Genomic DNA, 24,615 nt, shown 5'->3' on the forward strand with positions numbered 1-24,615 from the left:
TAAATAAATTGATCTTGAATTTATTCAAAATATTTGATAATAGTAATTAAATTTTTCTTTCTTGTTAATTATATTTTTTTAAAAGTATGCTTATTAATATACTTTAAAAAAAATATGATTAACAATAAAAAAACAAATTATTGATAACACACATGTATAAAATATCCTGAAATATATCATGAAAATATATTGTACTCACAGCCAATAATTCTATTTTATATAAAAAAGAAACGTTCAGCCGCACAGAAAATGTTATAAAGTCATGAATAAAAATTTATAAAAATAAAAAAATTTGTGTTAATAATATTAACGAGAATTTTATAATTGAGTCATTTAATATTATTAACACAAGTATTTTCTGTCAATATATTTCACAAATTGGACAAAGAACAATAAAAAGTATTATTTAAGATACTTTCATAAGTATTACATGATCAAGTATCCTCGTTACAATGCTCTAAATAAAAATTTCTAAAAAGAAAAAACGGAGGTGATATTTCCACCGTATATACCGGAGAATTTACGGAAAATACGGGAAAACTTACACAGGTTACGGGGAAACCCACGGTGAACATGCGATGATTATTCATTTCGAAAAAATAATAATAACCAGTCATTAAAATACGACGACTAATTGATTAATTTTTAAATAAATCAATTTTAAATTTATCCAAGATATATGATAATAGTAAATTTAAAAAAAAAAATAAATTGTTAAATGCAATATTTATTTATTTATTGTATATATGCACTGTTATAATTTTGAAAAAATTCGAAATAGTCATTGTCTCATTGTACATTACTATATGCTTATTATAATTTTTCTAATGATTAATTTGTAATTCAAAACACCTCTTGTTTTTTATTCCAATAGATATATGAATATGCGTGATGATGATTTGATAAAGGAAGTTTGTATGTTCAGGATATTTCAAGCATGATACCTCCCAAAATTCCAAATAATAGTAAATTTGCATATTCAATGAAAAAAAAAAACTAAAACTGATTGATATACAATGAAAATTTGATTGTCATTTGTGATAATATCAATCGATATATATAGCAACGTGACATGATTTGCTGATTAAGCGATTAGATTGTGTATAGTTAACGAGAAATGGTCAACTGGTCTGACACTAGAAATGTTGAGTATTGTGTGAAGCATTTAGACCATTCATCACTCCTCCCCTTTCCTCTCTCTTCCATGATGCATTTATATCTATATACACACACAACATTTCTACATCATACCAACAATCCTCCTTGAATTGAAACCACAGTCAAACACCCCTTCTATTTTACCACACTCCACTTTCACCTTACCATCAGCTTTTTTTTTTTAAACTTTTTTTTTCCATTTTTCTATTTGCTTATCTTCCCTTTTCCTCATCTAGAATATATATTCTGTCTCTCAATATCCTACATTCGTGATGAGCCCTTGAAGCCCCACAATAGATCCTGTGTAACCAATCCCAACCAACCCTCAACATCCCTCTTATTTATCTATCTACCTCTCTCTCTCCCTTTTGCTATATATTTTTTTATTTTTATTTTTTATATTTTACTCTCTCTATATGCACCCTTTTAGCGTGTATTGTTAACGTAATTGCACAATGATATGTGCGGTGAACGAAGCCAACAACAAATTGAATTTCAAACAGCCCCTATATTTTTTTTTCAGCTTTCTTTCAATTGACATCGAGATTAAAACTTTTTCCAAAAGATATATATGTTGATTCAAAGCATAATGAAATTTCTAAAGCTTTACATTTTTATTGTTATTATGAAACTTGAGAAAGAATGAAAAAATGAGAATTCAATGCTTATAGAAGACCATTGGAAATTTGATAATTTTTTTCTTCTTTTTAAATTTTTTTAATGATGATATTTATGAATTTATTTGTTTTTTTGTTTTTCAGCTTGCAACAAGACATATTATGGAGAAGTTGGAAAAACTTATTACTTTGAATTACATCGACCAAAAATTGATAAAGTACCATATTTTTGTAAGCTCACATTCAATGCTCCTGGAGGTGATTTTGGAGATATTGTTCAAGTAAGAATTTCATTTTAAATTTAAATTAAGAAGCATTAACTTTGGCAGCTAAAAAAAATGTTTTTTTTGCTTGAAAATAAATAGCGTTACAATGATTTACTATATTTGAATATTTTTATAAACGTTTTACCAGTACATAAAAAAATTTAAATCTATTTTAAAGTTAACAGAAAAATTATATTACTATTGTTTTGAATTTTGTAGTTTTTCATAGATGAGATTATTATCAATTTAATTGTTAAAAAAATAATTTTTTTGAGAAGAAAATTGATGTGAAATCATCACAATTATTTCAGAGATATACTTGGGGTAATTGAAGCCGTCTTTGGTTAAAATTTCAACCCTCTAATGCATATTTTAGGAATGAAATATTGATTTATAAAAAAAAAAATTTACAATACCAATTTTACAAATTTTTTTCTGAAGAGAAAAAAATATTATAAAACCAAATTTGCTGCTGTGCCATCATCATTTTTTTAAAATATATATTCTCTGGGGATAAACGCCTATATTCAGTTAAAATTTCAACCCTCTAGTACACGTAGTAAGGGGTGAGACATCGATTTATATGTAATTTAAAAAAGTAAAATTTGTTGCTATATATTTTTTGAAACGTCTTGAAGAAAAAGACGATTACTTTTTTGTTCAAAGAGCAATATAAAATAATAATTTTCTCAGAATAAAATCATCTTTACAAAAGCTTGTTTAACATATTTAATTTAATCCTGAATACATTATTTTATGATAAAAAAAAAAAGGTCGTATTTCGTTATCAAAATATATATTTGTAAAATTAGAAAAAAAAAATTCAATTCAATATATTTTAATGTTATTTATATATTTAATTGAATTATTATTTATTATTTATTTTTTCTTTTGTGTGTTGCAGCTAACCTTTGATAGTTTTACCTTAGGGAAATTCGTCTCTTTTACTGCTAAGGGATGCCCAGACGGATCGTTACAGATATCTGAGGCGCAACGTCCTGACGTTGGTGGCCTTTGGTGTGGTACATCATGGGGACCAGCAATTTACTACAGTGAAACGCCCCTTGTTACAATATCACTCAAGTTACTACATCTCAGTCAAGATCAGACTGGATTTAACTTTGATTTTCGTATGGGATACAAAATGATAAGAAAATCAGATGCTGTTGTGAGATATGGAAATCCATTTGTTGGTAAGTTACTTAGATTATATAATAAATATTAAAAAATAAATTAAAAAAAATTATTTTATTGAATAAAACTACTTTAAGAGTCTTAAATTTCACTAAAATTTCATTTATATTTTTTTTTTATTTTTGAAATTTAACGTTTAAGACAAATTTCGATTTAAAAATTTAAAAATTTCGATTTAAAAATTTAAATATTTCGATTTAAAAGTTTAATAATTTCGATTTAAAATTTTAAAAGTTTCGACAAATTTTACAGTGTTAATTTTCGAAAACATTTATGAACTTAAATTTCTATTTTAATATTAATTTTATAACAAAATTTTACTTTAAATTTTTGTAAAAATTTCATTTAAATTTCTATTATATAAATCAATTGAATTTTCACTCGAAAACAATTCCTAGATTTGTCAACTAAGCATAAATTCTTAATCGACATTTTAAAATAAAAATAAAAAAATTAAATTTTATTATTTTAAAAACGGAAATTACAATGCTTTCATCACCCCCTATTTTCATCAAAAATTAAACCTTTCTAAATAAAATTTGATTAAAATTTCAATCAAATGCTATCTATGAAAATAATAATAATAAATTTTTCAATATAAACTTTATTTAAATATTTTTAGAATATTCAGGAATGACTAAAGTCACAGAATCACCAACAACTATTGAAGCAATATCAGTTGAATATTCAAATACGACAATACCATCTGAAATAGTAGATATACCAAAAGTTACAAAAGCCACACCCGAACAACAATACCTTGGAGATCTAATTTCAGGAACTTATTGTTCAAGAATATTCAGTGATTGTGATAAAAAAAAATGTCGTTTACAATCACCAAATTTTCCTGGTCTTTATCCACGTAATCTAACTTGCTATTATGCTGTAAGTAAAAAAAAAAAAACCTTTTTACTTTTCAATAATATCACAATAATAAATTATAATTTTAATTAATATTTTCATTCAATTTATAATCAATTGATTAATTCAATAATTCAACAATGATAAAAAATTTATAATTAGTTTTTTATATTTGTCATTTGTTATGCATTATAATAATTCAAAAGTTTTTGAAAATTTACTTTTTATCAAGACATTGAAATCAACTAAACTAAACTACAATAACTTTGGACAATAGTTTGAAATAAATTAAGTTCAATAATGATATAGAAACTTGTATTATACTTGCTTTTAAAATAGCCCAAAAACTTTTCTAATTTAATTTTTTTATTGTTTTATAATATTAATATTTTAATTAATTATTTAAAGGTAAGACAACATGAAGTACCAGCTGGTAAACATGCTTTAATAACAGTGAGACAATTGAGAGGACAACTTATTGCTGTTAGAGCAAGACCAGCAACACAAGCTGAGCCTCCACCACGTGAGCTACGTTTATGGCAAGACTGTGATGTCATTCAGGTATCAATCAATTTATATTTTTTAATAGTATTCAATATAATTTATACGTATTTCAATTTGACAGGATTATGTAACTGTTTATGATGGATACACAACAAGAGATCCAGTTATACTTAAATTTTGTGGTGGTGGTGAACCAGTACCAGAAGCAACAAGCAGTGGAGCTGAAATTCTTGTTGAATTTACAACATCTCCTTATGGAACTTTTTTACATCCAACACCACTTCATTCACTTCATGGTTTTCAACTTGAAGTTCAAGTAATATTTTTTTTTTGTTTAAATTGTATTGATTTGTATTTTATTTATGTTATTTTTTTGGCAGGTTAAATTTGTTGATGCTGAATCACCAACATATGCTAAAAATAAACGTTGTGAATTTTGGTTGAAAGGTGATAGTGGTGGTGTATTGTCATCACCAAAACATACGCTACCAAGAAATACAACTTGTCTTTATCATTTACGTGGTGCTGGACCAACAATGCCAACTCCAACACCACCTCGTCCATTACCAAAATTTCCTGAAACACGTCCGGGTACTGTATGGCGTAAACCAGCACCAAAACCATCAATTCCACAGTTTCGTGTTTGGCTGTCGATACTTAAATTTCATATTGGAAATAATCCAACAACTAATGATGATGATTGCAGCACGACGTTACTTGTTTGGGACGGTGAAATGGCACCACTTGCTGAGTGCAATGATATATCATGGTAGTATATTTATTTTAAGTATATAAAATATATAATTAATGAATTTTAGTTTTATTTTTTTATGGTTTTTTTAAATGAAATTATTAATAATGAAAAAAAAAAAAGTAGTTTGAAAGTTTTTATATTTTGTTAATCCAATTTTTTACGCTAACGAGTGTTGGTCAAGTTATTCATGGGTATTATAGTGAAAATGCATTAAATATTAAATTTTCTATGTTCATATAAAAGTAGTAGTGAAAGTATTTTTTATTAATTTTTTTTTTTTTATTTTTTAATAAATCTGGATAGCTTTATGAAAAAATTGATTTTAAAGTTTTACGAGTATTTTATATATTACAGAGTATGTTTAATCAGAAATTACATTTTTTTATATTTATTTTATATTTTAAAACACCTGTTGATAATATTTCATTACTCAAAGATGTTTATTATTATAAAAATGATATGTGGATGTTAAAAAAAAGTATCGATTTCACCACAGCGGTAATATTCTCAAAAAACTGAAATATTATAATTTTTGAAAATTACAATTTTTTTTTATCTTGTTAATTATATTTTTTTTAAAGTATACTTATTGATATACTTTAAAAAAAATATAATTAAAAATAAAAAACGATTTATGAATAACACATATAACCTTTCAAATTATATATTAAAATGTGCTAACAGGTAAAACAAAAAGAAATCATTGTATAAGGAGTAAAGCCCGAGCTCAAAGCACATGTTATAAAGTCATGAATAAAAATTTATGAAAAGAAAAAAATTTGTGTTAATAATATTAACAAGAATTTCATAATGGAATCATTCAATATCATTAACACAAGTATTTTCTGAAAATATATTTGACAAATTGGACAAAGAACATTAAAAAGTATTTTAAGATAGTTTTATAAATATTACATGATCAAGTATCCTTGTTACAATGTTCTGAATACAAATTTCTAAAAATTAAAAACGGAGGTGCTATTTCCACCGTATATACCGGAAAATTTACGGAGAATACGGGAAAATTTACACATTTTTTTTTAGAATAAACATTGATTGTTTTGACTGTAGTTTTTTTTTTTTTTTTATTCTCAAAGAGACTTTCTTCTCTAGCTAGAATGCATATTAACACATTCAAATCAATTAATTACTGATAAATCATTAAAAAAGTGGAAAGAAGTTTTAGTTTAGCTACAAACTGCTGCTGCTGTTCTCAATTTGACAATGGTTGACTTGGTTCAACAACAGTTGATACACCAGTATGAATTCTCAATGGATCAACATTTCCTGTATTACAAAATGTTGTATAATTATCATATGCATCTCTAACAACTTTATATTCAACTTCTTTCCATCCTTTCATCGATTTATCAATAATTAATTGATTTGCAATGACCACTCTCACATTAATAACGAAATTTTGGAGACAAGCATTTTAAAATTTGTCTTAAACATAAAAATAGAAATAAAAAATTGTGTTAATAATATTATTAAATATTATATACCTATATGAACACGATGTTCATGACTGAATCATTTAATAACATTAACACAAATATTTTCTGAAAATGTATTTGACAAATTGGACAAACAACAATAAAAAGTATTATTTAAGATACTTATATAAGTATTACATGATCAAGTATTCTTGTTACAATGTCCTGAATAAAAATTTCCAAAAAGAAAAAACGGAGGTGCTATTTCCACCGTATGTACCTGGGAATTTACGGAAAGCACGGGGACATTTAAACAAGTTACGTGAAATTTACGGTGAACATGCGATGATTATATAGGATTGATTGAGTTGTGTTGAAAACGTCTAATTATCCCCGTATTTCTCATAAATTTTCCAGTATCGGTGCTAATAACATGTCAAAGAAAAAAATCTAGTAGAAAATATTCGTACAACAATAATATCCACTAGCAAGTTGAAAAATAAATAAATTACATATTTATCCAAGTATATTTAATAATGATTTTATCAATAATACATAATAATAAATTGAAAAAAATAAATAAAAATAAAAATAAACATTTTATACAATATTTTAAAGATAAATATTAACAAAATTAAATTCAAAAAAATAATAATAATCAGTCATTAAAATACGATGACTAATTAATTAATTTTTAAATAAATTGATTTTAAATTTATCCAAGATATATAATAATAGTAAATTTAAAAAAAATAAATAAATTGTTAAATGCAATATTTATTTATTTATTGTATATCCACTGTTGTTATATAATTTTGAAAAAATTCGAAATAGTCATTGTCTCATTGTACATCACTATACGCTTGTTATAATTTTTCTAATGATTAATTTGTAATTCAAAATACCTCTTGTTTTTAATACCAATACACTTTACAGACTACGTTGTTTTTTTTTCTTTTAGAAACTTGTTTACCAGTATATTTTATTTCGGGATTATTTGCTCGACAAAATTTGTGTGTTCAGGATATTTATTTGTAAAACTATATATTTATTTATTCCAGCGGTAAAGAAAGACAAAAATACATGGAAAGAACTGGAGACTCAATAACAACAATTGGTGCAAGACCAGCAAGCAATACAACATTACTTGCTCGATACTGCAAAGATAAAGTACCAAAAACTTGTGATCATGCAATTTTACAAAATACAAGTAGACCCTGTTTTCTTGGTGAGGGTTTTTTATCGTCCGGAAATAGTATGACAATTGAAATACGAATGGTCGAGTCAACAGCCCTCAGGTGAATTTTTATATACTCCATTACATTTATTTATAAATATTTTTGCCGAAATATATATCTTGATTAATAATGTCAGTCATGAAAATTGATAACTTTAAAAAGTCATATATATTGTCCCTCAATCCTAAATCGTAAAATAAAAAAACTTTTATTTTTATGTCTTTCTTTCTATCCTATAATTTTTATTTTTTATTTATTTTTTTCAACTTTTCTCGGTCATTATTTTCATATATATAAACTCAGTATATAGTTTCGTATTGAAACAAAACTTTTTACAAATAAAATTTAATGATTGCCTGTAGAAAATATACTCGATTCTTTCCAACATAAATTTACGTTTATAAAAAACAAAATATTATCCTATAAATTGATAAACTAAATTGAGTTGAATTTAATTGAGCATAAAATTCTCACAAATAAAAGTTATAAACAATAAAAATAAATAATTAATTTTTTAATTTATTTCATAGGCAAATTAACTTTCGGGCACTTTATGAATTTGTGGATCTTTATCAAGACGGTGATGCTTATGGTAATGGTCCATGTTCACGAGTTTTCTATAGTCGAAATCGCGATCAATATCCTGATCGTAAATTTCAAGCGACGAGAAATATTTTTCTCTATGGACGTGGTGGAGCAAAAAACTTGAGGTACAACATTTTTTTACTTTTTTTAAATAATATTATTAATATTTTAATCAAACTTTAATAATTAAATAAAATCAACAACTATTTCATTCAATTTTTTTATAATTTTTTTACTTTAGCAAAGTTCAGTTAAACAATCTATTTAATCATCATTTTTTTTTTTGTTTATTCATCTTATTTTATTGTTATTTCTATAATCATTATTATTATTATTTTTTCAGTTGTATTTATCGGTTTGAGGGTGAACAAGACGAGGTAGTAAAGTTACGATTCAACCGACTTTTGAATGGCAATCGCTCTTGTCGTAGTATTTCAAATAACAACTACAACCGTCTCATGTGCAATGGATCAACCGATTTTTCCTTGAAGGTATAAATTTAAATTTACATAATATTAATTTTTATTTAAAAAAAAATAAACATTATAATCATTTAGCTTAACATCATTGTGTAATAAATAATAACGTCAATTGTCTTTTATAAAGTAAATAGAACGATAAAAAAAAAATGCCAAAGAATATAAGGGTTAAAAAAAAAAAAAAAATAAGAAAAGTGAAAAAAAAATACCAATGAAGCGCATGTTTAAAAAAAAAAAAAAAATGATCGATACTTTGAGTTGAATGTATGGGTGAATACGTAACCCAGATGTGCAGTGAGACCTTGGTAATAGCTACCCTTTTTTTTTTTTTTTTTTTATATCTAATATAACCTTTTGTATCGTGCGAACTGCAAACTATGCAATATCGCATGTTGTACGTATGCGTTGTATGCACAATGTACTTATCCACTTCATAATCATCGAAATAAATTTTCTCTTTTTCTATGATGACATTTTAACGACACGTAGTAATAAAAATTTTCTTTTTCTTTCTTCTTTTGAATTATTTAAAAATACAACTTGGCACATTTAATAAATTGTCTTATTGACATAGTAAAAATAGAAAAAATTTTGTTAGGTAAAAATGGTGATTTAAATTGTCCAGTTTAATTATATACATACTTTGATTAACACTTTGTTTGTGTAGAGTTAAAAAAAAATACATATTGACTTTTTTTTTGGCTAAAAAAATATCCCTGGGAATATTTAACTCATTTTGCAAGTAAAAAAGTTTAAAAATAATTTTTCTATTATTTTATTATATTTTTATATTAAAAGATTATTTTATTGTTGCTAATTTTAGACTAAAAGTTTTTATTTTTCGATGTTAAATTAGCTACAGTAAAATAATCTTACAAAAAAATTTTTTTTTCTATTTTTTTTTTTTTTGACCTATTTAAAAAAAAATCAAAACAGTTGGAATTAAATTTTAAAACTTTTATAATTATTATTAATTATATTGAAAAATATGTTGTTTATATATTAGCGGTATAATTTCATGAATATTTTACTTGGAAATAATTTTTCGACAAACAGCGAAAAGTTCTGAATTTTATCTGCAATTCACGAGAAATATAAAATTGCAAAGAACATAAAAATAATTGGAATTAAACTATAAAATTTTTATGATAGTAATATTAAAGTGTTGTTTAAATAATAAAAGTATAATTTCATGAAAATTTTATTTAGAAATATTTTATTTTGATAAGATAAAACGGGCTTTGTTTGTGCAAAAATACCATAAGCATTTATCGTGAAAAAAAATATAATATTTGTCAATCTGAAAATTTACAATATCAAATTGAACTAGTTACAATAATGAAAAATAAATTTTTAATATTTTTTTTTAATTAAATAAAGGTACTGGAACTTCCATGGTCCAATGCATCACCAATTCAACGAGATTGTTTTTGTTCAAATAAAAGTTTACCAATGACAGTAAAATCGCAATCAAATATTGTTGAAGTACATTTTACTGTTAAATCAATGAATTCACTTGATGATTATAATAATATATTTTTTGAGGGTACTTGGGATTTTGTAAAAGCTGTACCTTGTTTACAAAGAAGAAGAGTACGTGGACCATCTGGTGAAATTAAATTTGAATCACCAATTGTCGATGAAGAAGAGGTATAAAAAAAATCATTTATAATTTTATTTTTCTTCTCATTATGATGTTAAGATTATTTTTAAAAATTTTTTGTTATTTTTTTCTCTTATTGATACAGAAAAATTGTAAAAGTCATCCATGGTTAATTGATCCAGGAACAGGACAATATTTATATGTCAAAACGCATGGTACAATTATGAACAACAATACAAAATGTTTAACAAGCAATAGAATTGTTTTACATACTGGTGGTATAATTAATGTGTCAGTTTGTCCAAAACCAGTTGTAGATTCACGACATCAAATTGTTGAAGTATTTAGCGAAGGATGGTCTGCAAGTCATAGATCAATGATCGTTGCACCAGGATATGATCCAGAAAGAACAATTGCTGTTGAATTTATTATTAATGAACCTGATGTTTATACAGTTACATGGCTTGAAATGACAAAAAGGTAAATAATTTACACATTTAAATAAATAATTTTTATAGCATTATTAATTACATACTTAATTTTTTTATACTGTGTAAAAATAAAAATAATTTGTCTGTTTTATCATTATTATATCTAGTAAAAAAAAATTCATTTCATTTGAATGAAATAAATTTAGCATTTGTATATAATAAATATTTAAAATAAATAAATAATTTTTATAAAAAAAATAAATATTAATTATTATAAAATAAATTAAATATTTAAAGCAAATAAATAATTATATTTAATTATTTTTTACATTAAATAATAGACAAAAATAAATTAAATATTCATTATTTATTTAATAAAAAATTAAGTATAAATATTTTTTTAAATAATAATAGAAAAAAATATAATTCAATTATATAAATTTTTAAAATTTATTATTATAATTTTAAATAAAATTTATTAACAAAAAATTAATTAATATTTAAATAATAATAATTTTCATATTTTTTTTTAAATTAAAAAAATTAAAAATAATTCTTGTAAATATTAAATTAAATAATTTATTTATTTGTTTGTTTGATAAATAATAATTTTTAAATTAATAATAATATTTTTTTTGTTTATTTAGAATACCAGTAAAAAAAGCACCAGAAGGTTTATTAATGCCACGTGATTGTGATCAACGTTGTCCAGAATTAAATGCTTGTATAAATGCATCATTATGGTGTGATGGTATATCACACTGTCCATCTGGTTATGATGAAGCATTAACTCATTGTTCAATGTTATTAAAATTACCACCACTACAACTTGCTGTTGGTTCACTACTAATATTATCAATAATTGGTACAATATTTTGTGTATCATGGCGTATGTTTAAACAAAAAACAAATCGTTCAATATCACAACATAGATTAAAAAGTATTTCATCTGAAACAGCAATACTCGATGGTAAAGAAGTCATTTGCTGACAAAACGATAGTTCTGTACGTTATGTTGAAGTTGATCGTGTTACAACAGTGTGACGATCATTTAATAATTTATTGATTAAACTAGATATCAATTATAAAAAATTATTTGTCATAATCTTGTAACTCAGTGAATATTATATATTATCAATTAATCACTGCCAAAAAATTATTATTTTTATTTTTCATTCATCAAAATAATATCATCTTTTTTTATTTTTATTATTCACTGAGTACAGAATTTATTCTTCCTACGATCTTGACAAGACTTTAACAACATCTTCAACACGTAACGCGCAGAACTATTTTGATTGATCGGCGAGCAACTCTCATGCTCCTCTTTGCAATCATCAAATGTATGAATTTTTATTTAAAACAATAATAAATACATACACGAGTGATATTTATTATAATTTTATGAAATTTTTTTAATCATTTATTATATATAATATATTCTTGAGTGTCTGTAAATTTATGCTCAATAATTATTTATCATTTTTCTCTGTTTTTATATACAAAAATTATACCTGTATTTTTATTAATCTGCTCGATAATTCAATGCAAAAGTATTGAAATTAAATTACCAAAAAAAATAATATATCATTTGTTATATATATTGAAAAAAAAATTACTTTTGAAAAAGACAATAAACTTTTAACGACAAAAATAAATATAGATCATTGATCGAGCAATTAAATGGTTAAAAATATATAAATTCAAACATTGTAAATCATGGTTTTTTTTTAAACTTAAATAATTTTTTTGTTTTTTAAATTAAAGAGTGAAAGAATTACGATAGATTTTAAGTATTGATATAAATTTATTGCATGTAGATACTGACCAAGGGAAAAAAAAAAAAAAAATGCTGGTTCAATGTATAAACTAGGAAAATAAATATTGAAAAAAAAAATTAATAACTAATAATAAATAGCAGGGGATAAATGTAAAGTTTGTTAACTTAATTCATGGAATAATGTGATATAATAATGTTTTTTTTCTCGAAGCTGTGCTTCGTAAATTGTTATGCTGGGATGAACATTCAACAAGCATTCAATAATATTGATTTTACTGCAACGAAAGATAACGATGACAAGCTATCAGTATGCATATATATATCAATAAAATAATATTGATATATTTATGATAAAACATACAAAAACATATGCTTAATCCCAGATCATATATAAACCATTTATAAATTGTAAATATATAAAAAAAAATTATTTGTAACGTTAATGTTTAAATCACCTGCCTTTGCAAACACATAATATTATGAAAATTTTTAGTTTAAACTAAATAGAAACAATTAAAAATATTAAAATTGTTAAACTTGGATGCAAAGGTATGGTAAAATAATAAAAAAATTAATAAAATAAACGTTATCCAAACTTCCAGCGATAAAATTAATGCGAAGCTTTTAATAATTTTAAAAATAGTTGTTTAGATGTTTGGAATTTTTTTTTTTTAGTTTATTTAGATTGAACAGACATTTACAATAAATTAGCAAAAAAAAATGTAAAAATTATCGAGATTTTTATTAATTAACAAATTTTTTTTGTGATTTATAATCTATTATGTGTTTTGTAATTATTATAATTAATATTAATCATTGTTTTAATTTAAAACTGAACTGATATTGGCCAAAAATATTTGATGTGTTTTTTATTTATGGGACCAATTAAATTGTCATTGCCAACTATTGTCTCTCTTTTTTCTTTATCTATTTAAATGATTTTTCAATTGAAAAATATAATAAAGTTTAATTTAAAATTATTAATTTATTATTTTAAAAAATACTGATTGTAAATTTTAACTTTCATTGTTTTTTTTTTTACTTTAACTTTTAGTTTGTTGATTTAATTTTATTGTGAATTTTTTTGATACTTTTCTTTGTGAATATTTAAATTAAAATACGAATGATTTACAGATTTATTTGTTTAATTGTTTATTTATATAATTTTATTTATTTATTTATTGGATTATTTAATTTATTATTTATTTTTTATTTTTTAGCGAAACCATTCACTCTGTGGATTGCCATACACCATTTAAATATTTTCAAATGATTTTTTTAACAATTTCCGTAAATTAATAAATAGAAAAAAGAATTAATTTCATTAGTAAAAAAATCATTAAATAATATGCTAATTAAATACAGAAAAATTTCGATGAAAAACGTTTAAAAAATTCCATTAAAAAAAACAAAATCAACGGATATAAATATTTGTTTAAAAAATAGAAATAAGCTATTATTTATTCATGGTTAATTTTTTAATTATTATAAATAAATAACAAATTGAAAAGGAATATAACAATAATTTTAAATTGATTGAATTATAATTTATTTACTCTTTTTCATCAAAAATAACGAAATTTGATTGAAGCAATGAATGTCTGTTTAAAATTGTTAAATTGTAAAAATAAAAAAATTAATAATATCGATTATTTATCAATGAATAATTACATCTTATTTACGTATGGCTGTAAATAAAGTTTTTGCGTATAATATTAAATTTTTACTTGTAGAAAAAAATTTTAAAAAATGATATAAATAATTAGTTAAATTAAAAATGAAATTATAGACGATTAGAATTTAATAGTACTTATTAAAATGTCATTATTTAATGATGTTCACCATATCTATGATACGTTACGGTTTTTCCGATTAAAAAAAAAAAATTATAATAATTAAAAAAAGCTTTTTAGAAGTTTTAAAAAAAAAATTTAAAAACAAAAAAAATAAAAATCTATATAATTAAGAAAAATTGATAGTTGTTAAAGAAAAAAATTACAAATATAAATATATTTTACGTCTTGTATATTAAAATCGTACAGAAAATATTTCTAATTAAATTTATCAACAAGTAATTTACGTTTTATTTTAGTTAATAAATAATTGAGATAATTTAATTATTTTTTGTCAAAAAAATTTTAATCAAACACTTAAATTTCCATGGATTTCTTATTTATTTTTTTCTAATATAAATAGTAATTATTAATTGCAATTTATATTTGAAAAAAAAAAACAATTTCTGATAGTTTTTAATTATTCGAAACAATAGTATAGAAAAATGTGAATTTTTTAAAAAATACTACGAGAAAAAATAGCTTCGAAATGTTGATTTTTAATTGATATAACTTTAAAAAATTAATTAAAATACACAAACAAGTAGTTGATTGATATTCAATCAAATATTCATTTCAATTATTCAATATTATTTTTAAATAAATTCTGTACGATTTTCATCAATCGAGACACATGAAAAAATATAACAACATGAATTGAAAACACGAGTTTTATTTTCTACTTATATTACCGAAATTGAAATATCAAAAAGAAATTCATCAATCACTATTGATAATTGATAAAAACATTTTTGTTTATTTATTATCAATTATCAATGGATAATAAATAAACCACTGAGATGTGTGAGAGTTTAAAATTGTTTAACTCGATGACTGACTGAGTGGCAAACAGATTTCCAAACAATTTTTTCAAGACTGCCACAACTTTTTTATAGTTGAATCAATTTAATAATTGAATATATATATAAAACAAAAAAAAAAACTGTAATAAATAGTATTAAAAAGAATAAATAAATATGCTTCATTGTGTTCGATAAAAAAGAAAATAAATAAAACCAAATGATAAAAAATATAAAAAATCTTTTAAACGATTTTAAATTGGAATTGACAAGTTTGATCTTTGATTCATTTATTTATGTTTTTGTATCAAGAAATAGGTTTGAAAATAATATATTAAACTTGAATAATTAATATTTTAAAAATACATAATTTTATTAGATCCAAAATAATAAAAAATATTAAATTATTTTCACTTGAGAATCAAAGAAAAAACTTGGACAATAAATGAATAATTTGTCAATCGAAAAATATTATTTAAACGCACATATATAAAGATAATTTAAAAAAAAAATAAAATCATTTGAAAATAAAAAAACATGTTATTGTTTTGAGTGAAAAAAAAAAAATAAAAAAAAAAACTATTAAAACATGCTTATTACTGGTAGTTGATATTTATTTACCATATAATTATTATGAAAAAAAAAAAAAAAAAATTTAATGTAGAATTCATAATTCATTCATACATGTATTTCGAGATTCAATGTTTTTTTTTTTTAAAAGTAGTACAGATAAAATTATTAATTCACTAATTGTTTCAGTTGATACAATGAATATTTAACATCAATGATAATATCTACGAATAATTTCATACATTTTTGTCAATAGAATCTTTTTTTTTTTTTTTTATCATAATTTTAATAATTTTGTAATAATATTTTATATTTATTTCCCTTTTTTTAAATGTCTAACACTGATACCAAAGACGTCCTTGTAACCTTTTTTATCTTTTAATTAATTTTCATAATATGTCAATCAAAAAAAATTAATTTTTAAGACACAACTACTGTTTGATAATCAATACGAAAAATATAGATTTCGTAGGATTCTGCGCATTATCATCCAAGACATAATATTTGGCTCTTTGGAATCAAGTTATTGTATATATTTTCATTAACTAATTTTTTTTATACTTCATTGTTTTTTATTCTTGTTCTTTTTAATAGTGTAAATTTAATTTTATTTATTATTTAAACTTCAAACATTAAATTTTGTTTTTATTTTACTGTTTTAAATGTTTATTTTATTTTATTTTTTTTTTCATTTATTCATGAGTATTATTAACATCTTGTTTCATAAAGACCACTTCTACCAATATATCTAACCCATTTAATAACATCATGATCAGAATAATTAAGTTTTGATTCAAAAACTTTTAAATAACGTACTTTAAAGCCAGATGGTGCAAATGGTACTTCAAAATTCATTGATATTGGTGGTCTTGTCCATTTTTTTTTAGTATCAGTTTCAAGAAGATCAATTTCAGCAGATAATTGAGTTTCTTTCATTCCAGCCATACGTTTTATTTTCCATACAATTGCATTTTCAGATGCTTTATATTTAGCTTTACCTTTTAAACAAATTAATTGTACACCAGCTGTATTTAATGGTGTTGGTACACGTACTTCAATTTTTTGTCCAAGTAATGAAGGTTTAAAATTTGATTTTAATACAGCTTTAACTTCCATTTTAGTACGGCCAACTTCACGTACCAATGGAATCAAACGGAATGGCAATGATATATCTTTTGTTGTACGATACCTAAAAGCATCAAAAAAAACCAAACAATAATAATTAATAATTAAAAATCAACAAGACAATTATAAATTATTAAATTACCTCATAAGTTCAAATTCTCCATCAGGTGGTATGAAACTAATGGAATGTTCAGTTTCAAATTTCGAAAGTTTAACACACTGATGAAATTGACAATCATCAATAACAACAACTGGTTTACCAGATCTAGCACCTGTTGGATCATCACCACCTAATGTACCAACACCACCACCACCTTTTGTACTACGTGACTCCATAACTATTTTATCATTTATTCCAAATTTACATTCAGGCATTCCAGATAGATATGATTTCATAACAACCTAGTAAATTAATTAATACATCATTAATAATATTCTTGATATTTAAATTTTTTTTTTTATAAATATTAATTATTAATTTACTTTTCCAGCAACATGTGCACTTAGTACTTGTCCCTGTGGACTCATGAGTAAATTAACATACTCCAAAACATCGAGAAATAATTCATTTCGACGATATTTAATTCCCTCTCTTCTCCAGCCAATTTGTCCAGTAACTTGAGATGTTATTTGTGATTGTTCTTCTTTTGTTGCTGATTTAACACCTTGTTGAGTGATAAAAGTCTTCAATACACCAGTATCACAATTTTGTGGATAACCAAAATCAAGAATTTCTATAAAAAACAATTATACAAATATTTGTTATAATTAATCTATTTAAATTGAATATTTTTTATTGATAAAAAGAGAATATTTACCATCAAGTAGTTCATATATTAAGACAAAATTATTCTTAATATTTTCTTCAGATATTTTACCAAAATATGATTGCATAACATCATTTATTTTAAGTAAAAATTCAAAAACCATAGCAGCATTAACATTTTGTTTGGTTACAGCTGCTAACCAAATATTAGCTCTTTTAATATGAAAAAATGATGTACGTGCAATATTTGTAACTGGTGATCTAACTTGTTGTCTTGCATGTATGACATTAACACGAAATGCATCAACTGCATTACGTCCAATATCATCACGATAAACACGAGATATTAAAACTTCACCTTTATGGTTATAAACAAATAGACCCCCGATCATTTTGGTCGAGATAGTCAATAATTATCTGACTAATCTGAAAACAAAATTATTAATTATTATACTTTATATTTAATATTTTATTTTAAAATAATACAGCATCATTAAAAATTAATTTATTATAAATAATTACTATATAATTAAACAATTACAATTGTTGATAAAAAAGATTTCTCGATTTTTAATAATGCATCTTAACAATGTAAAAAAAAAAAATACATATAAAAAAATAAGATAAATGACTTTGGAATCAAACAATAGTTAATCAATAAATATTGAGAAAAAAAAAAATTTCTATAGCTTTATATAATAATGTCCTTGAATAAATAAATTTAATTGGCAATTAATTAAATTAATTTGCTTATTAATAGATTATTATTTATAAAATATTAATAGTTTTTGATAACGCCCCAATTGATAAATGACATTTCGGAGTACTTTTATAAAACACTTTTGTCTCTTATCGATCCGTCAAAAATTTATAAATATAAAATGTAAATTTAATATATATTTGTATTATTAATAATAATTATTATATAGGTTTTATTGATTTATATTTAATTTGTAAATATTATACTTACTCATTTCAATAATCCAAAAAATAATTTTAATAAAAAATTTAACAAAATGACACTAAAATAATAACCGGTGGCTAAAACGTCGAACAATTCCACATCAAGATTCCCCCTCAATGATACACCCACTTTTACACTACGTGATTCAAAATTTTTATTGATGTCAATTATCAAAGATGTCAATAATCAAATTACTATATTATTTTTATTATTAATTAAATATAAATATTATTTACAAGACAAATAAAACAATAAAAAATAACACAAAAATTTTTCGATATTTCTATAGATTTCTATTTCGATTTCTATAAAATCAATTATAATTAACATCCAATCAAAAAGAACACAAATAAAGGCTAGTTCACAAAATAATTTTCAATAAAAATTTCAAAGTGATTTTTGTCTAGACCATGTGCTTACATTTGATGGTTATTATAAATATAAAAAAAAAAAGAGTAAATAATTACTATTGAAAGAAATCAAGACAACAAGTGTTGATGTTTAAATGCAACAATAAAATATCAAAAAAAAAATATAAAAATAATTTAAAAAATGGCAGAAAGTAGAGTATTTTCTAAAAATCGTGCATTAGGTTATGTATCTAATCATATACCATTGAATGTGCGTTATATTCAAAGAAGAAAAGAAAATTTAATAGTAACAAGTGTTGGTAAATCATTTCATACATATGGTTGTTCACATTTTACTTTGTTAACAGTATCACCATCACATACTGATGATATAACATGTTTATCTGGTGATGCATATCATGTATATACAGCAGCTGATAAAAATATTTATGCATGGCGTCGTGGTAATGAACTTAAACATACATATACTGGTCATAATGCACCAGTTCATATTATTTTACCATTTGGTCCTAATATATTATCAGTTGATGAAGATAGTATTGTCAAAGTATGGGATATACGTACAGAAGAAGAATTACTTGAATTAACATTTAATAATAATATATTTAAAATAACATGTATGATTCATCCATTAGCATGTATAAATAAAATATTATTAGCAAGTGAACAAGGTACATTACAATTATGGAATATTAATACATCTAAAAAAATATATGATTTTAATGGATGGCAATCAGCTGTAACAGCTATTGAACAAGCACCAGCATTATATGTTGTTGCAGTTGGTCTTGCTAATGGTAAAATTAAATTATTTAATTTTCAAATTGATGAGGTATTATTTGAACTTGTACAATCATGGGGTATTGTTACATCAATTAGTTTTAGAACAGATGATAATCCAATAATGGTAACTGGTACAACACAGGGACATATTATATTTTGGGATTTAGAAAAAAAAAAAGTTGTTAATGAACTTATTAATGCACATTTTAAATCAATTGCTGGATTAAAATTTTTATCAAATGAACCATTAATTGTAACAAATTCAGAAGATAATTCATTAAAACTTTGGGATTGTAGAGAAAATAAAGATCCAACATTATTGAGAATAAGAGAAGGACATTCTGAGCCATTAACATGTTTAAAATTTTATGGTAATGATGGACATAATATATTAACATCTGGTGAAGATTCATCATTACGTATATGTTCAACAATTGCTGAAACATTTAATAAAAGTTTAGGCAAAGCATCATTTGATAGAAAAGCATCGAAAAAAAAAAATTCACATGTTAAAGATAATTTAATAATGCCACGTATTACAGAATTTTCATTTGAAACAACAAGAGAAAAAGATTGGGATAATATTGCTGCACAACATTTAGGTCTTGGTGTTGTTACAACATGGTCATATGATAAATTAAAAATGGGTGAACATAAATTATTACATGATAGATTTAAAAAAAATTATAATGCAAATTCAACAGCTTTAACAATGACACAATGTGGTAATTTTGTTATTATTGGTTTTAATACTGGACATATTGATAGATATAATATACAATCTGGTATATTACGAGCAACATATGGTGATAAAAAATATGGTGCACATGAGGGTGCTGTTAAGGGTATTATGGTTGATTCATTAAATCAAACTGTTGTATCTGCTGGTCATGATTGTTATGTTAAATTTTGGTCATTTAAATCTAAATTAAATATTCCAAAACAAGTTGTTAAATTAATTAAACCAATTGAATGGTTAAAAACACATAGAGAAAGTTCATTAATTGCTCTTGCACTTGAAGATTTTAGTATAATACTTATGGATTTAGATAGTAGAAGAGTTGTAAGACATTTTATTGGACATGAAGCTCAATTAAAAGATGCAACATTTAGTCCAGATGCTAGATGGCTTGTTAGTTCATCAATGGATTGTACAATAAGAACTTGGGATATACCATCTGGTAAAATGATTGATATTTTCCAGGTAAATTTATCATTTAAAATTTAAAAAAAAATGCATGAATAATCTATTCTATAATTTAATAATTGTTTTTATTATTTTTCAAGGTACCTGAAGCATGTATTTCATTGACATTTTCACCAACTGGACAATATCTTGCAACAGCTCATGTTGAAAATTATGGTGTTTATCTTTGGTCAAATAAAACACTATTTTCTCATGTATCATTAAAAGCAATTCAACCAAATGCTCCTGTTCCAAGTGTCACATTACCTGGTACATTATCAGAACAAACTGATAATAATGAAGAAATAACAACTGATAATCAAGAACAAGAAGATGATATTTATGTATCACCAGAACAATTAAGTGAAGATCTTATAACAATGTCATTATTAGCAAATTCAAGATGGCAAAATTTGTTAAATATTGATATTGTTAAAAAAAGAAATAAACCAAAAGATCCACCAAAAGCACCAGAAGCAGCACCATTTTTCTTACCAACAATACCATCACTTGAATTTAAATTTGATCTTTCAACAAGTGATAAAATTGAAGATGATAGTAAAATTATTATTCCACAAGGTTTTAGTAATCTTACTGTATTTGGAAGACAATTACAAGCAACAATAAATAGTAATGATTATACAGTACCAATTGATAGACTTAAATCACTTGGTCCAAGTTCAATTGACATTGAAATACAATCTTTATCATTAGACATGACATTATCAACAACACTTATGTTGCAATTTATGAAAATGATTAAATACATGATGGAAACATATCAAAATTTTGAACTTTCACAAGCATATTTAGCTGTTTTCCTTAAATCACATGGTACAATTATACAAAATGACGAAATTTTATGGAAATATCTTGAAGAATTACAACAAGTACAGACTAAAACATGGTCTATACTTCAGGAAAAATTATTTTTCAATTTAAGTGTTGTACAGCATTTAAAAAAATTGTAATTTGATTAATTTTTGAATTGTTTAAATAAAAATATTTTACATTAACAAAAAAAAAAAAACATTATTGAGAAAAATATTTTATTTATTTATAATGACAATGATAATAATAATTAATACAAAAAAGAAATTTTTAATAGTAATTTTTATGATATTTTTATGTAATTAAATAAATATAAAAAAAAAAAAAAAAATTACATTTAAGCAGTTGAAATTATTCTCGACAATTGATGAAATTTTGTAGTTGATCTTTGATATTTTGTTCAAATGCTAAATCATTGATGTAGCTTTTAAATGCCATTGTAATTTTATAAATGCTTCTTTTATTAGCACTTCTTAATGACAATAACATTTGTCTTTTTTTCTTATCATCATAACTTGTTTTTCTCATTAATAAATTCATTTTATGTAAATTATCTAATGATTGTTTCAATGATAATAATAATTCAACAATACGTGGTAAATCTTTTTGTGCAATACCATATGGATCTTCTTCAATTGAACAAACAACAAGTGATGATATTGCTTCAGTTGCCCATATTATTGGTTGTCCATTTGCCAATAAATTTTGTATTTTACTATTATTTTGTGTACCAAAAAAGTAAAATATAATTGGTTTTGATAATAAATAATTTATGATATTTTGTTTTGTTGTTGTTAAAAGATCAACAATAAATTTACCAATTGTTGGTGTTGAATTAACAATATCTGATTCACTAATTGTTGATGCAATTGATGATGCTTGTGTTGTTAAACTTCTCATATTATATGAAAATTGTTTATCAACAATACTCACTGGAGCCACAATATTTGTTACAATTGCATTATTAACATCTTGTTTACCAGAACAAATATCATTAATATCATCAGAATATTTTTTTAATAATTCAATACATTTTTCAATAATTCCATTCCAATTATAAGGATGTCCTCCAGGTTGACTTAGTGTAAATAAATGAGCTCTTCTTTGTTTATCCTTTTGTGCAATATTAAATAAATCAAGATATCCAAGATGTTGAATAATTGGTATATTATTCATTGACAATGCTTCTGGTAGTGTTACACTTGGACAATTATTATTATATATATTTTGTCCAATTTCAAATGGCATCCATTCAGTTAAATGTGCTTGAAATAATAAATGCATACTGTTCATTGTTAATGCAAATAATGTTGCATACAACCAGGTATGAAATATAAGTGATATATTTATCAATTTTGATAATTGATCCAATGATTCATCTTCAAAGTTAATGAACAATATTGTTGTTGTTACTTTACGTATATATTGTCCACAAAAATAATAAAATATTATATAATATATTGATGGTAATAATGCACTTGTCATTGCTGTTGGTAATATATTATTTATTCCTCTTTTAACTTGACAATATTTTAATTCTGGTATTATTGAAAATTGTAAATTTTTAAAACCAAATATATTTGTTTTTGTAAAATAATAAAAACCAGTCCATATACCACCAATTTGAAGATATAAATATTCTTCAACAAGACAGCTACCATCAATATTTTTACATGGTTTTTTTAAATAACTGTAATTACCATCTTCAAGTGATAAATGTAACCAAACAAGAACACCACCAATTAAAATATAAATACAACCAATCATAAAATTATGTGGTGTAAATAATGAACAAAATATTGAAAATCTTGTATCAGTAAATGGTGGTGATTTTAAATAATTTTTACTGCATACTATTCCTTGAAATATTATAACTCCAGCAAGCACCATGAAGTATGACCACATTTGAAAACATGTTATCATGTACCAGGTGTCTTTTAACCATGACAATGGACTTGTTAAACTTAAATTTGTTATTAATATTACACAACTCATGAATATAAATTGTACAACAATACTTGATGCAATTGCCCATATCATTCGTGGAAATAATATGTCTTTGCATCCTCTGTTTGTTATTTCAGCCATTATTTAACTTTTTATTTTAACTTTTTATTACAACAACATTTAGCCGGCTTTTATTTTTTCTCTGAGAGAAATATTGTTTAATGCAGATTGCAGACCTCGTGTAACCCACCTGGTGGATAATAATAATAGTAATTTATTATTTCGAAAAAATGCAATGCGCAAGTGCGGAGTAACGAATTTATTTATCGAAATTTTACTTTAAATTAAATTGAAGAATTAATAGTAAAATCAAGTTTAAAAATTATTAAAAAATAAAATAATAATATTTAATTTTTACCTGATACAGTTTGATAATTTGATATGTAGAAAAAAAAAAAGAATTAATTTTTTTTAATGGTGTATGTGACAGTTAATATAATGCCTTGTTTACAACACACACTTTAATGACTTTGA

General features: G+C 23.3%; 4 protein-coding genes across 5 annotated transcripts in view; 2 read left to right on the top strand and 2 right to left on the bottom strand.

Annotated features, from left to right (window-relative positions):
- The window catches only part of LOC122855201, a 52,095-nt gene extending 39,119 nt beyond the window's left edge, over window positions 1-12,976 (top strand). For both annotated transcript variants that reach the window (XM_044156392.1, XM_044156393.1), the window contains 12 exons: window positions 1,920-2,056; window positions 2,946-3,234; window positions 3,858-4,120; window positions 4,505-4,657; window positions 4,722-4,916; window positions 4,981-5,369; window positions 7,852-8,088; window positions 8,559-8,738; window positions 8,957-9,104; window positions 10,473-10,742; window positions 10,841-11,175; window positions 11,774-12,976. In XM_044156392.1, the coding sequence (XP_044012327.1) occupies window positions 1,920-2,056; window positions 2,946-3,234; window positions 3,858-4,120; window positions 4,505-4,657; window positions 4,722-4,916; window positions 4,981-5,369; window positions 7,852-8,088; window positions 8,559-8,738; window positions 8,957-9,104; window positions 10,473-10,742; window positions 10,841-11,175; window positions 11,774-12,116 (2,939 nt within the window). In that variant the 3' untranslated portion in view covers window positions 12,117-12,976. The remainder of the gene's footprint in view (window positions 1-1,919; window positions 2,057-2,945; window positions 3,235-3,857; window positions 4,121-4,504; window positions 4,658-4,721; window positions 4,917-4,980; window positions 5,370-7,851; window positions 8,089-8,558; window positions 8,739-8,956; window positions 9,105-10,472; window positions 10,743-10,840; window positions 11,176-11,773) is intronic.
- Window positions 12,977-16,368: 3,392 nt separating this feature from the next.
- On the bottom strand, window positions 16,369-19,098 carry LOC122855203 (AP-2 complex subunit mu). Its single transcript, XM_044156396.1, has 5 exons — window positions 18,970-19,098; window positions 18,052-18,425; window positions 17,717-17,967; window positions 17,376-17,635; window positions 16,369-17,297 (listed from the first exon to the last, which is right to left on the bottom strand). Exons 2-5 carry the CDS (start codon window positions 18,389-18,391, stop codon window positions 16,817-16,819), a joined length of 1,332 nt encoding a protein of 443 aa, XP_044012331.1. The 5' UTR covers window positions 18,392-18,425; window positions 18,970-19,098; the 3' UTR covers window positions 16,369-16,816.
- Window positions 19,099-19,190: 92 nt separating this feature from the next.
- Window positions 19,191-22,333, top strand: LOC122855202 (WD repeat-containing protein 36). Its single transcript, XM_044156395.1, has 2 exons — window positions 19,191-21,321; window positions 21,405-22,333. The coding sequence occupies exons 1-2, from the start codon at window positions 19,516-19,518 to the stop codon at window positions 22,272-22,274; spliced, it is 2,676 nt and encodes an 891-aa protein (XP_044012330.1). The 5' UTR covers window positions 19,191-19,515; the 3' UTR covers window positions 22,275-22,333.
- Window positions 22,334-22,479: 146 nt separating this feature from the next.
- Window positions 22,480-24,593, bottom strand: LOC122855204 (nucleoporin NDC1). The gene is made up of 2 exons (XM_044156397.1): window positions 24,500-24,593; window positions 22,480-24,331 (listed from the first exon to the last, which is right to left on the bottom strand). Exon 2 carries the CDS (start codon window positions 24,220-24,222, stop codon window positions 22,486-22,488), a length of 1,737 nt encoding a protein of 578 aa, XP_044012332.1. The 5' UTR covers window positions 24,223-24,331; window positions 24,500-24,593; the 3' UTR covers window positions 22,480-22,485.
- Window positions 24,594-24,615: the final 22 nt, after the last annotated feature.

Source organism: Aphidius gifuensis, linkage group LG4 (genome assembly GCF_014905175.1).
Source record: "Aphidius gifuensis isolate YNYX2018 linkage group LG4, ASM1490517v1, whole genome shotgun sequence".
NCBI classification, from domain to species: domain Eukaryota; kingdom Metazoa; phylum Arthropoda; class Insecta; order Hymenoptera; family Braconidae; genus Aphidius; species Aphidius gifuensis.